The sequence below is a fragment of the Oncorhynchus clarkii genome, chromosome 32 (genome assembly GCF_045791955.1).
Source record: "Oncorhynchus clarkii lewisi isolate Uvic-CL-2024 chromosome 32, UVic_Ocla_1.0, whole genome shotgun sequence".
Classification (NCBI taxonomy): Eukaryota; Metazoa; Chordata; class Actinopteri; order Salmoniformes; family Salmonidae; genus Oncorhynchus; species Oncorhynchus clarkii.
The window spans coordinates 9819229-9833287 of record NC_092178.1 but is presented as its reverse complement, the minus strand read 5'-3'; the positions used below and the strand labels follow the sequence as shown (position 1 = coordinate 9833287).

Sequence of the window (14059 nt, the reverse complement as noted above, 5' to 3'; positions counted from 1 at the left end):
GCATGGGAAACAGTGTTTAAACCCTTTACAATGAAGATCTGTGCAGTTAATTGGATTTATACGATTTATCTTTGCTGAGTTTATGTGTGTATGTGTCTGTCTGTGTGACTGTCAGTGGTAGAAAAAGTACTACATTCTCATACTTGAGTAAAAGTAAAGATATTAATAGAAAATGACTCAAGTAAAAGTAAAAGTCATCCAGTAAAATACTACTTGAGTAAAAGTCTTAAAAGTATTTGGTTTCAAATATATTTAAGTATCAAAAGTAAAAGTACAAATAATTTTAAAAAATCCTTAAATTAAGCAAACCAGACAGCACAATTTAAAAAAATTACGGATTGCCACTAACTCCAACACTCCAACATAATTTACAAACAAAGAATTTGTGTTTAGTGAGTCCACCAGATCAGAGGCAGTAGGGATGACCAGGAATGTTCTCTTGATGTGTGTGAATTGGACCATTTTCCTGTCCAGCTAAGCATTCAAAATGTACTTTTGGGTGTCAGGGAAAATGTATGAAATAAAAAGTGCATTATTTTCTTTAGGAATGTAGTGAAGTAAAAGTAAAAGTTGTCAACAATATAAATAGTAAAGTAAAGTACAGATACCCCCAAAAACTACTTAAGTAGTACTTTAAAGTGTTTTTACTTAAGTACTTTACACCACTACTGGTGACTGTCTGTGTTGCATTCATGTTGGTGATGTTTGTTTATTCTTATCCGTGTGAGATTCTCAATCCACAAACACGTAACCCTCAATCAGCATAGACAACTGTATTTAATCTGTTTAAAAGCAGACTGCTCAGCGGCAAATAAATCATTAATAAAGAATGATGTACAAATGATTCAGAACCACAACATCAAACAGGGGACCTCAATACACAACATCAAACAGGGGACCTCAATACACAACATCAAGGGCAGAAGAACAATCACAAAACATTCACAACTTTGCTTCTACCCACGGAACCCTCGCTAACTATGAGACATGGTAATAGCTGTAATTGTACACAGTGGTCGTTTTTACAGTGTACGGTTCCAGGGTTCAGTCTGTGTGTTTGTCTGCTGTGTCAGTCGAAGTCTGCCTCCTGGCTTCATCCAGCGCCTCCTCTAGATGGCAGAGCTGAGACAACTTCAGCTGTTCTATACCCCCCCCACACACACACACACAAATAGACATAGATTCTTCACAGTTGCACACCCGATGGTGCTAATAGCCCATGTTAAAGTCTATTGTGTTTAAAGTCTACAGTCATCAGAGTTTCTTACCAGCCTTCAGCAGCTGAGACTTGGCGTTTTCAACGCTCTCTATTTCAGCAGGCAGTCTGTCTGGGCTCTGGATGGAAGACACAACACTTCACAGATCTGGAAAGACTGGATATGTGAAAGAAACATGGAAGAAGCTTCTCTGAAATCTTTCAGATTTCTCACAGGTACAAGGAGACAAACTCACAAAGACAGAGTGCAGGTTCTTATGCTGCTCTATCAGCTGCTGGAGATGGTTTTCAAACTTCATCCTGTCAGAAAAAAAACACACAATACATAGTCTGATCTCTCTAATGGCTGTTGGTTCAAGCCCCCATTCTGACTGTTCCCCCTGCACCGCTACATAGTTACCGGTGTTTCCTGTGTTTGAGCTTAGTCTCCTGGATCTGACATCTGTACTGTTCTATCAGGTCCTCACTCTTCCTGTTAAGCTGCTGCTGCCTGTGAACAAGGACACAGACACACTTAACTTGTTCAGGTGCTGGACAGGAGATGAGGAATGTCGGCCACTGTGATATGCTTCCTGCCACTGTGATTTATTGAGACGCACAGACCGACGTTTCTTATAAATTTACATTGAACCTTTATTTAACTAGGCAAGTCAGTTAAGAACAAATTCTTATTTACAATGACAGCCTACTCCGGCCAAACGTGCGCTGCCCTATGGGACTCCCAATCATGTGATACAGCCTGGATTCGAACCAGGGACTGTAGTGACGCCTCTCGCACTGAGATGCGGTGCCTTAGACCACTGTCTTTGTCAGGTCCTACAGAATTGAGCGTTCAAATAACTCACAGTGGGATCATAGCAGAGTTCATTTCTTTACCAGCAGCAGCTTTCTGACACATGCCGTGTCTTCATCCTGTTTTGGTAGGATTTTTAGAGTCAAAGTTTCCACCTGCAGATGTGTAGAGTTGAACCAAACACCAGATGTTGCTGAATAACTCCTCACGTCACAGGTTCGGTTCGGTATGTTAGTCCATGATGCCAATAAATCCTTTGTTCTGTTTTCAAGTCTTTCCCTTTGTATATGATTTAATCTTAAACTGACTCTGAATAGAGATCATGTCTGCTCTAGGCCTGCATAAACATGAAGATATGCTGCCATCTAGTGTTTGATCTGAAGAAGGGATCTGGGATCTGGAAGCTGGCTACTTGACCATGACAAGGTGGGTGGAGACTGGAGAGAGGGGAAGGTGCATACCAGGCAGGTGTAACTGCTCACCTGGTAGAGTCCTGTTCCATCTCTTCACACTGGAACTGCAGCACCATGCACGACTCTGGGATAAAAACATCATCATCAGTTTTAAATTGACAAAAACAACTGTAAACGTATTACCTTTGAGAGCACTATGGATTTCAGGCATAGAAGGGAATAAGGTCTACTGATTTTGGTAGTAGGTTCATTCATGTGTTGTATTATTCGATAACTAGAAAATTAAGAACGACTGACTGATAAATGGGATCAGATATTTGAGACTGACCACAATCATCAGCTCTAACATCAGCATACCATTGAGATGAGTCAGTGTGTAATATAACGAACCCTGAAAGTCAAATAAGACAAGCGTCTCCACTAAAGGCTTACTCTATTCTAAGCCAATCGTCATTCTGTTGCCATGATGTCATGGCAGGAATCTCTCAGTATTTCCAGAATGGCTACTTTTCTCATGACATAAATACAAATGTATCTTACTTTTTTAACAAAGCGAAGAGAAAAAAAAAACTATAAAAATAAGTGGACAACCTTGTAAAAATAATATAACAACTTAATACAACGCCTAGAAACATTTTCTAGCGATGTTAGCCTCATTATAAGCTGTGCTAAGGCCATAAAAATGTGGAAGTTGTGTATCTCTTTAGTGGAAGGTTGAGGACATTACTTTTGGCGATAATCTTTAAACTTTTACGTTTTTTATTTTTGAGAAATGTGAGGGGCATCTGTTAAACGTTGAATAAAATGTGTATGGCCTTAACGTAAAAGTGAGTGTTCTGTGTGTTGTCACCTTCTTTCTCTTTGTGGACTCCCTCCAGTTGGTAAGCTTCCGTCTGTACTGGGGGAAGAACAAGTGATGCTGGTGTCATCAATTTTGTACACTTCAGGACTACTAGAAAACCAAAACTACTAAGCATCACTTCATATTTTTCTAAACCGTTCCAATACTTTAAACAAGAAGCCTGTCTTCGAAGTAGGCTTATCTCTGATCTGAGATGGTTGGATGGCTGAAAACAGGAGATAATTTCCCCCCAATCTAGTCATATTGGATTAGTGATTACCCAAAGGAAGCAACCCACTAGGCACACACTGGTTGAATCAACATTGTTTCCACATCATTTCAACTAAATTAAGTGGAAACAATGTTGAATAGATGTGGAATTGATGTCTGTGTCCAGTGGGAAGGGAAGAATAACAAAGGATGTAGCTAATATTACTTAGTATGAGAGCAAAACCAGATTTCTTCAGGGTTTCTTACGGGCATCGAGTTCTTCCTGCAGAGAGTCTCTGAGTGACTGGGCCTCTTTCACCTCCTCCTCTATAGCTCTCTTACCTGAGAGGAAACACCAAAAACACATACATCCACACCACACTGTATGCATAACCACACTTTTACTGACACAAAACCATTATGGCTTGCAGGATGTTATCTTCAGCTAGATCAATTACGACAAAAAATACTAAATCAAATTTTTATTATTAGCCTGAGTTCTTCATTAATCATGTATATTTTAAACCCTAATCAACCTTGCTCTTCCATTAGGCATATATGATTAATTTGTAGTGTGGAAGGGGTTAATAATAGCTACCTTGTTGCAGCCTTTTAAGTTTATTCATCAGCTGCTCAACTTTGGGCTCAACATCTTCATGCCCACCTGAAATATATATCAGCTTGACATTTTTGATATGAGATATATCTAGCAAAGTCAAACATGTTGTATGTTTGCATAACATTACCCTCTTTCGTAGAAGGTCTAAGGACATCCTCAACATTAAAAGATGAACCTGTAAAGAAACAAACAAGTGCAATTGAGAAATAACCATAGCTAACGTTAGCTGGGAGGGAAAAGGCTAGGAAGTTAGCTACAGTAGCTACTCCACATTCAATAGATGTCTATAGTATCTATCTACAGTAGTTAGCTAGCTAGCTAACTTCTTATCAAGTTGGACACCAAGTACAGTTCTAAAAAATATATATATATATATCACTAGCTTGTTAATTATCACTAACCTACATACACGCTCATTTTGAATACTTTGATTTCTCCTTCCAAAAAGAGAGAGAAAACGACCTTTTTATCGTGAAATAAATTCTCATAACATTTAAAATCTAGATAACTGTCTGCGGTCTTTCCCTCAGGGACGTTATAAATTGGCGGCATTCGACGTGTGATCGCAGCGCGCGGGGCAGGGCCAGGTTGGGACAACCTCGCCCCGTTCCGCGACAGGTGCCCAATGGGCCAGCTAGCAGAAAGCTTGTGATTAGTTTTGCTCTTTTATGTTCTTGTTGCCCATAAGAGGTATAACCAGAGCTGCTTTCACTTTCTGAAAAGTGTTGAATATTTATTGATTCAAGACATTTCAGCTTTTCATTTTTTATTAAACATAATACTTCAAAAAAATAAAAAAAAACATAATTCCCCTTTGACATTATTGTGTATTGTGTATAGATCAGTGAAATCTCAATTTAATACATTTTTAATTTAGGCTGTAACATAACAAAATGTGGAAAAAGTCAAAGGGTGTGAATACTTTCTAAATGCACGTATATCAAATCAAACTTTATTTGTCACATGCCCCGAATGAAAGTGTAGACTTTACCGTGAAATTATAAAAGCCCTTAACTAACAGTGTAGTTCAAATATTTACCAAGTAGACTAAAATAAAAAGTAATAATAAAAAGTAACACAATAAGAGTAACAATAACGAGGCTATATACAGGGGGCACCGGTACCGAGTCAGTGTGCTGGGTACAGGTTAGTTGAGGTAATTTGTACATGTAGGTGGGGGTGAAGTGACTATGCATAGATAATAAACAGCGAGTAGCAGCAGTGTACAAAAGAAGGGGGGGGGTCAATGTAAATTATCCAGGGGCGATTTTATTAATTGAGTGCGGCAGCAGAGAAAACAGACTGGAGTCTCTGACAATTGTATGAGCTTTCCTCTGACACCGCCTATTGTATAGGTCCTGGATGGCAGGAAGCTTGGCCCCAGTGATGTACTGGGCCGTTCGCACAACCTTCTGTGCACCTTACGGTCAGATGCCGAGCAGTTGCCATACCAGGCGGTGATGCGACAGGTCAGGATGCTCTTGGTGGTGCAGCTGTAGTACCTTTTCAAATCAAATCCAAATCAAATCAAATTTTATTTGTCACATACACATGGTTAGCAGATGTTAATGCGAGTGTAGCGAAATGCTTGTGCTACTAGTTCCGACAATGCAGTAATAACCATTGAGTAATCTAACCTAATAATTTCACGACAACTACCTTATACACACACAAGTGTAAAGGGATGAAGAATATGTACATAAAAATATATGAATGAGTGATGGTACAGAACGGCATAGGCAAGATGCAGTAGATGGTATAGACTACAGTATATACATATGAGATGAGTAATGTAGGGTATGTAAACATTATATTAAGTGGCATTGTTTAAAGTGGCTAGTGATAAATTTTTTACATACATTTTTCCATTGTTAAAATGGCTGGAGTTGAGTCAGTATGTTGGCAGCAGCCACTCAATGTTAGTGGTGGCTGTTTAACAGTTTGATGGCCTTGAGATAGAAGCTGTTTTTCAGTCTCTCGGTCCCTGCTTTGATGCACCTGTACTGACCTCGCCTTCTGGATTACAGAGGGGTGAACAGGCAGTGGCTCGGGTGGTTGTTGTCCTTGATGATCTTTATGGCCTTCCTGTGACATCGGGTGGTGCAGGTGTCCTGGAGGGCAGGTAGTTTGCCCCCGGTGATGCGTTGTGCAGACCTCACTACCCTCTGGAGAGCCTTGCTGTTGTGGGCGGAGCAGTTGCCGTACCAGGCGGTGATACAGCCCGACAGGATGCTCTCGATTGTGCCTCTGTAAAAGTTTGTGAGTTCTTTTGGTGACAAGCCGAATTTCTTCAGCCTCCTGAGGTTGAAGAGGCGCTGCTGCACTTTCTTCACCACACTGTCTGTGTGGGTGGACCAATTCAGTTCGTCCGTGATATGAACGCAGAGGAACTTAAAACTCCACTACTGTCCCGTCGATGTGGATAGGGGGGTGCTCCCTCTGCTGTTTCCTGAAGTCCACGATCATCTCGTTTGTTTTGTTGACGTTGAGTGTGAGGTTATTTTCCTGACACCACACTGGAAGGGCCCTCACCTCCTCCCTGTAGGCCGTCTCGTCATTGTTGGTAATCAAGCCTACCACTGTAGTGTCTTCTGCAAACTTGATGATTGAGTTGGAGGCGTGCATGGCCACACAGTCGTGGGTGAACAGGGAGTACAGGAGAGGGCTCAGAACGCACCCTTGTGGGGCCCCAGTGTTGAGGATCAGCGGGGTGGAGATGTTGTTACCTACCCTCACCACCTGGGGGCGGCCCGTCAGGAAGTCCAGTACCCAGTTGCACAGGGCGGGGTCGATACCCAGGGTCTCGAGGTTGATGACGAGTTTGGAGGGTACTATGGTGTTTAATGCTGAGCTGTAGTCGATGAACAGCATTATCACATAGGTATTCCTCTTGTCCAGATGGGTTAGGGCAGTGTGCAGTGTGCTTGCGATTGCGTCGTCTGTGGACCTATTGGGGCGGTAAGCAAATTGGAGTGGGTCTAGGGTGTCAGGCAGGGTGGAGGTGATATGGTCCTTGACTAGTCTCTCAAAGCACTTCATGATGACGGAAGTGAGTGCTACGGGCGGTAGTTGTTTAGCAGTTACCTTAGCTTTCTTGGGAACAGGAACAATGGTGGCCCTCTTGAAGCATGTGGGAACAGCAGACGGGGATAAGGATTCATTGAATATGTCTGTAAACACACCCGCCAGCTAGTCTGCGCAGGCTCTGAGGACGCGGCTGGGGATGCCGTCTGGGCCTGCAGCCTTGCGAGGGTAAACACGTTTGCAGTGAAGGAGAGACCACAGATTTTGGTAGCGGGCCGTGTCATGGATCTGGGGATCCATGCCAAATCTTTTTAGTCTCCTGAGGGGGAAAAGGTTTTGTCGTGCCCTCTTCACGACTGTCTTGGTATGTTTGGACCATCATAGTTCGTTGGTGATGTGGACACCAAGGAACTTGAAACTCTCGACCCGCTCCACTACAGCCCCGTCAATGTTAATGGGGGCCTGTTCGGCCCACCTTTTCCTGTAGTCCACAATCAGCTCCTTTGTCTTACTCACATTGAGGGAGAGGTTGTTGTCCTGGCACTACACTGCCAGTTCTCTGACCTCCTCCCTATAGGCCGTCTCATTGTTGTCTGTGATCAGGCCTACCACTATTGTGTTGTCTGCAAACTTAATGATGGCGTTGGAATCGTGTTTGGCCACGAAGTCGTGGGTGAACAGGGAATACAGGAGGGGACTAAGTACACACCCCTGAGGGGCCCCAGTGTTAAGGATCAGCGTGGCAGATGTGTTGTTGCCTACTCTTACCACTTGGGGGTGGCCTGTCAGGATGTCCAGGATCCAGTTGCAGAGGGAGGTGTTTAGTCCCAGAGTCCTTAGCTTAGTGATGAGCTTCATGGGCACTATGGTGTTGAACGCTGAGCTGTAGTCAATGAATAGCATTCTCACATAGGTGTTCCTTTTGTCCAGGTGAGAAAGGGCAATGTGGAGTGTGATTGAGATTGGGTCATCTGTGGATCTGTTGGGACGGTATGCGAATTGGAGTGGGTCTAAGGTGTCCGGGAGGATGCTGTTGATGTGAGCCATGACCAGCTTTTCAAAGCACTTCATGGCAACCGACGAGTGCTACGGGGTGGTAGTCATTTAGGCAGGTTACCTTTACTTCCTTGGGCACAGGGACTATGGTGGTCTGCTTGAAACATGTAGGTTGAAAATGTCAGTGAAGACACTTGACAGTTGGTCCGCGCATGCTTTGAGTACACATCCTGGTAATCCGTCTGGCCCAGCGGCTTTGTGAATGTTAACCTGTTTAAAGGTTTTGTTCACATCGGCTACCGAGAGCGTTATCACACAGTCATCCAGAACAGCTGGTGCTCTCGTGCATGCTTCAGTGTTACTTGCCTCGAAGCGAGCATAAAAGCAAGTGGAAAATGGCGCCAGAGGAGATGGCCGCTGTTTTACGGTCTCCTTACCAATTGTGCTATTATGTGTTTTTTTTCTGCGATATTTGTAAATTATTTTGTAAATAATGTTTCTGCAACTGTATCTTACAGCAGAAAAGAGCTTCTGGATATCAGGACAGCGATCACTCACCTCGGATTAGACTAAGATATCTTCAACAACAACAACAAGCAGGACTCACACGATATTCTCCAAACACCCCACAGGGCAGACATCCCAATTATTCCAAAGATGCAAGTTAGCAAGAAGAACGGATGGCATACGGATTCTCAGAAGGCTGCCCGATCTGCAGCCGCTTTTCCTGCGTCTTTTCTTCACGCAAAAGGCGTGGATCTGGGCCTGTTCCAGTGAAAACAGGATATCCTTCTCGTCCGACTCGTTAAAGCGGAATCACTGTTCTGATGTCCAGAAGTTTTTTTCAGTCATAAGAGACGGTAAGCAGCAACATTATGTACACAATAGGTTAAAAAGTAAGTTACACAAAACGCCAAAAAATGCCATATGTGTATATATATATAAGGGAATGTTTTGCCTGTACTTGTCAGCTATTTCTCAGGGATCTCCCCCACCCATGGCTTACAGAGCTGAAATGAATAGGGGCTCCTCTCAAAAAAGTATGTTTTTCTTCTTACCAAAACAAAAACTGTAGGCTATGGAGGAGAAAGGGATGCTCTCTCTCTCAATTCAATTTCAATTTAAGGGCTTTATTGCTATAGGAAACATATGTTTACATTGCCAAAGCAAGAGAAATAGATACAAATCCTACAATGTGATTTTTCTGGATTTTTTTTCTCATTTGCTCTGTCATAGTTGAAGTGTACCTATGGTGAAAATTACAGGCCTCTCTCATCTTTTTACGTGGGAGAACTTGCACAATTGGTGGCTTACTAAATACTTTTTTGCCCCATTGTATACTGTCAACATGTACATTCTCATTGGTCAGTACAGAAACATCAGGTCAGTTTTATGACCACCGTCATCATTACCAGTGGAGAGGTGAGCACTCTAAACTAGCCTCACCATCATCATCATCATCATCAGTGCTTCTGTCTGCTGTGTAGAGTTGAGAGAACACTTGAGGTGTGTGAATGTGAGAGGCTGAAATAGAGGAAGTCACCAGAGTGTGTCCAAGTGTTCCAGGTGAAGCACCGTTGCTGGACCTGGAGAAGACACACACACACACACACACACACACACACACACACACACACACACACACACACACACACACACACATACACACACACACACACACACACAAGTTATTCAGAGTCACAAGGGGTTAATGTCTTACATTATGTCTGAGTGTTGGAGTGCCCGTGGCTTTCTACACACTTAAAATGCAAGAAAATTGTGACGTCTGGTTTACTTTAAAGGATCGGACCCTTTTTGTTCAATTTTCTCCTAAAACGACGTACCCAAATCTAACTTCCTGTAGCTCAGGACCCAAATCTAACTTCCTGTAGCTCAGGACCCAAATCTAACTTCCTGTAGCTCAGGACCCAAATCTAACTTCCTGTAGCTCAGGACCCAAATCTAACTTCCTGTAGCTCAGGACCCAAATCTAACTTCCTGTAGCTCAGGACCTGAAGCAAGGATATGCATATTCTTAACACAATTTGAAAGGAAACACTTTGAAGTTTGTGGAAATGTGAAATAAATGTAGGAGAATATAACACATTACATCGGGTAAAAATATAATACAAAATAGTGTTTTTTTGTTTATTTCTTCATCTTTGAAATGCAAGAGAAAGGTTGCAAAGTATTATTGCAGTTTAGCTGCACTTTAGATTTTGGCCACTAGATGGCAGCAGTGTAAGTGCAAAGGTTTAGACTGATCCAATGAACTATTGCATTACTGTTCAAAATGTTGTCTCAAGACTGCCCAAATGTGCCGAACTGGTTTATTGATACATTTTCAAGTATATAACTGTGCACTCTCCTCAAACAATAGCATGGTATTATTTCACTGTAATAGCTACTGTAAATTGGACAGTGCAGTTAGATTAACAAGAATTTAAGCTTTCTGCTCATAGTGAAATAGTATTTTACTGGGTGACTTTCACTTTTGCTTGAGTCGTGTTCTGTTAAGGTATCTTTACTTTTACTCACATATGACAATTTGGTACTTATTCCACCACTGGTCACACACACACACACACACACACACAGCGTAAGGAGAGACAGACGGTCATGTTGTAAAAGGGTTGGAATGTGCATTTATTCAAACTGTCCTTAACAGCATCATCATTAACAGAGGTATCAGATAGTAAACAAACTCAACTGTTGCAAATACACACACTTACACACACTTACACACACTTACACACACACACACACACACACACACACACACACACACACACACACACACACACAAAAACACACAAAAACACACATACACACACACATACACACACGTACACCACTTACACACACACACACATACACACACACACAAAAACACAGCCGAAGCCGTGGCAAGTGAGATGTGTGTGCCGAGCATAGAGGAATTAGAACACAAGCTATTGGGGGGAAAACGTTAAACAACTGCCTGATAGTGGTACTAACATTTAGGTAAATGTTGCATAGGAGACTTCAGTGTTGTGAGTGGGCAGCTGAATGACTACGGATGTGTAGTCCTGTACTGTGATTGGCTTAGACATCAGGGAATACAGGAAGAGTTTGTACACATGAAAACAATGAACAGAAACACTGTTTTAGCACCTGAATCAACGGCCAACCCTAACTAAAACACACACACACACACACACACACACGTGTTAGCTCCAATGGACAGAACGGAATTATAGTACTGTACCAGAAATTCTGCAATCACCTAACTGTTCATCTATCATGGTGTTTGTTTTTACAACAACTATTTCAATAGTACTGTAATTGTACTCTATTAAGACATATTTGGTGAAGTTATGCCAGTTTGTGATGTCACCGGGATACAATATATCAAATAAAAACAGTTTGACCAACAGAACGGAGAAGAATTCAGGAGCACTAACTATTAAACATGGAAGATCCTCGGATCATCTAAACACAGCGAAGAGTTTACATCACAACCAAAATAGGCAGGCACTTATTCTCGCAAGAGTTAAGAAACTGATTAAAGAGACAAACACAAAACCAACCACGTGAACATGAATCTTCATTTACAAAAATAAAATTAAAAAAACACACTCTGTGATGCCAGAGAAGGTAAAAAAAAAGGCACATCATCATCATCATCAACAACAACAACATCAACAACAACAAACCAGGCTCGTCTATTAACACAAATGTAGGAATTTGTCCCAATGCTCTTAACGTCGATTGTCTCCTTCCTCATCCTCCTGCTTTCCTTACTGCCCTCTCTCATTCTTCCCCTCCTGCTTTCCTCACTGCCCTCTCTCATTCCTCCCCTCCTGCTTTCCTCACTGCCCTCTCTCATTCCTCCCCTCCTGCTTTCCTCACTGCCCTCTCTCATTCCTCCCCTCCTGCTTTCCTCACTGCCCTCTCTCATTCCTCCCCTCCTGCTTTCCTCACTGCCCTCTCTCATTCCTCCCCTCCTGCTTTCCTCACTGCCCTCTCTCATTCCTCCCCTCCTGCTTTCCTCACTGCCCTCTCTCATTCCTCCCCTCCTGCTTTCCTCACTGCCCTCTCTCATTCCTCCCCTCCTGCTTTCCTTACTGCCCTCTCTCATTCCTCCCCTCCTGCTTTCCTTACTGCCCTCTCTCATTCCTCCCCTCCTGCTTTCCTTACTGCCCTCTCTCATTCCTCCCCTCCTGCTTTCCTTACTGCCCTCTCTCATTCCTCCCTCCTGCTTTCCTTACTGCCCTCTCTCATTCCTCCCTCCTGCTTTCCTTACTGCCCTCTCTCATTCCTCCCCTCCTGCTTTCCTTACTGCCCTCTCTCATTCCTCTCCTCCTGCTTTCCTTACTGTCCTCTCTCATTCCTCCCCTCCTGCCGACACCAGACTATTCAGCTCACAGAAGACTGGACAGGTCGAAGGTAAGTATAGTGATGTTTGTTACTCAACCCATTACTCAGAACAAAACTTGCCTCTCTCTCTCTCTGGTTTTCTCTATACATCTGACCCTGTATCAGCTCCCCCCCCCCCCCCCCGCCACCCTCCGCACGCACACACACACACACACGCAGACCTGTGTTCAAATACATGAGTATCTGGTATTTAAAACACTTTTTCTGAATATTTGAGTATTTTCTAATACAACAGCCCAAAACAAGTACTTTTATTTGAGTATTTTAATAGTTATTTGTAAAAAAGGAAATAGTTTACCAAATTGTATTTGAGCTAAATGCATGGGAGTGTATTTGAGTAAGTGGATTTGAGTATTTTCAAATACTTTCCAAGTTTATTTCCAAATACAATAAAATATTCAACTACCTGTCTTTTCAAATAAAATATATCTGAATACTTACTTCGAAAGTATGTGTATGTGAAAGTAATTGAGATATTTGAAATAGTATTTGAAACCAGGTCTGATACACACACCCACACACATTCACACATTCACAAGCACAAACACACACACCCTCTTTGTTTTATACGGTCACCATATAAGCCCCCTCATAAACCCTGTCCCTATCTTATAGCTCGTCGTGTGGGGTCTAGTCTGTCTTATAGCTCGTCGTGTGGGGTCTAGTCTGTCTTATAGCTCGTCGTGTGGGGTCTAGTCTGTCTTATAGCTCGTCGTGTGGGGTCTAGTCTGTCTTATAGCTCGTCGTGTGGGGTCTAGTCTGTCTTATAGCTCGTCGTGTGGGGTCTCGTCTGTCTTATAGCTCGTCGTGTGGGGTCTCGTCTGTCTTATAGCTCGTCGTGTGGGGTCTGTCTGATAGCTCGTCGTGTGGGGTCTAGTCTGTCTTATAGCTGGTCGTGTGGGGTCTGGTCTGTCTTATAGCTGGTCGTGTGGGGTCTGGTCTGTCTTATAGCTCGTCGTGTGGGGTCTAGTCTGTCTTATAGCTCGTCGTGTGGGGTCTAGTCTGTCTTATAGCTCGTCGTGTGGGGTCTCATCTCTCTTATAGCTCGTCGTGTGGGGTCTCATCTCTCTTATAGCTCGTCTTGTGGGGTCTAGTCTGTCTTATAGCTCGTCGCGTGGGGTCTAGTCTGTCTTATAGTTCGTCGTGTGGGGTCTAGTCTGTCTTATAGCTCGTCGTGTGGGGTCTAGTCTGTCTTATAGCTCGTCGTGTGGGGTCTAGTCTGTCTTATAGCTCGTCGTGTGGGGTCTCATCTCTCTTATAGCTCGTCGTGTGGGGTCTCATCTCTCTTATAGCTCGTCGTGTGGGGTCTAGTCTGTCTTATAGCTCGTCGTGTGGTGTCTCGTCGGCCTTCAGTTTGAACTCCTCCTCAGTGATCTTTCCGTCTCCATTACGGTCCTGGTTGGAGAACATGTTCTCGATGATGAGATTTGCGCTAAACCCAGGGGCAAGGCGACCTTTACCCTCGTTCACCTGACGCAGGATATAGTCTGAGAACTGGAGAGAAGGATAGGGGGGGGGGGGGTGGGGG

The 14059-nt window shown here is 43.2% G+C and overlaps 2 protein-coding genes across 3 annotated transcripts in view; both read right to left on the bottom strand.

Annotated features, from left to right (window-relative positions):
- Positions 1 to 812: 812 nt before the first annotated feature.
- Positions 813 to 4259, bottom strand: LOC139392451 (synaptonemal complex central element protein 1). Its single transcript, XM_071140444.1, has 9 exons — positions 4220 to 4259; positions 4072 to 4137; positions 3741 to 3815; positions 3273 to 3320; positions 2492 to 2546; positions 1617 to 1706; positions 1453 to 1516; positions 1269 to 1335; positions 813 to 1142 (listed from the first exon to the last, which is right to left on the bottom strand). The coding sequence occupies exons 2-9, from the start codon at positions 4097 to 4099 to the stop codon at positions 1045 to 1047; spliced, it is 525 nt and encodes a 174-aa protein (XP_070996545.1). The 5' UTR covers positions 4100 to 4137; positions 4220 to 4259; the 3' UTR covers positions 813 to 1044.
- Positions 4260 to 13260: 9001 nt separating this feature from the next.
- The window catches only part of LOC139392312 (peptidyl-prolyl cis-trans isomerase FKBP9-like), a 29395-nt gene continuing 28596 nt past the window's right edge, over positions 13261 to 14059 (bottom strand). The window contains exon 10 of one of the 2 annotated variants that reach the window (XM_071140211.1): positions 13261 to 14025. In XM_071140211.1, the coding sequence (XP_070996312.1) occupies positions 13849 to 14025 (177 nt within the window). In that variant the 3' untranslated portion in view covers positions 13261 to 13848. The remainder of the gene's footprint in view (positions 14026 to 14059) is intronic. The other variant, XM_071140212.1, reaches the window with a different exon arrangement.

Bases quoted from the DNA above. Each gene is read 5' to 3' on its own strand.
- LOC139392451 (XM_071140444.1), bottom strand. From the start codon at position 4,099: ATGAATAAACTTAAAAGGCTGCAACAAG. The intron at 3,816-4,071 runs GTAGCTATTATT...GTTTCCTCTCAG, and splicing joins ACTTAAAAGGCTGCAACAAG to GTAAGAGAGCTATAGAGGAG. The intron at 1,707-2,491 runs GTGAGCAGTTAC...CCTTGTTCACAG, and splicing joins ATGGAACAGGACTCTACCAG to GCAGCAGCAGCTTAACAGGA.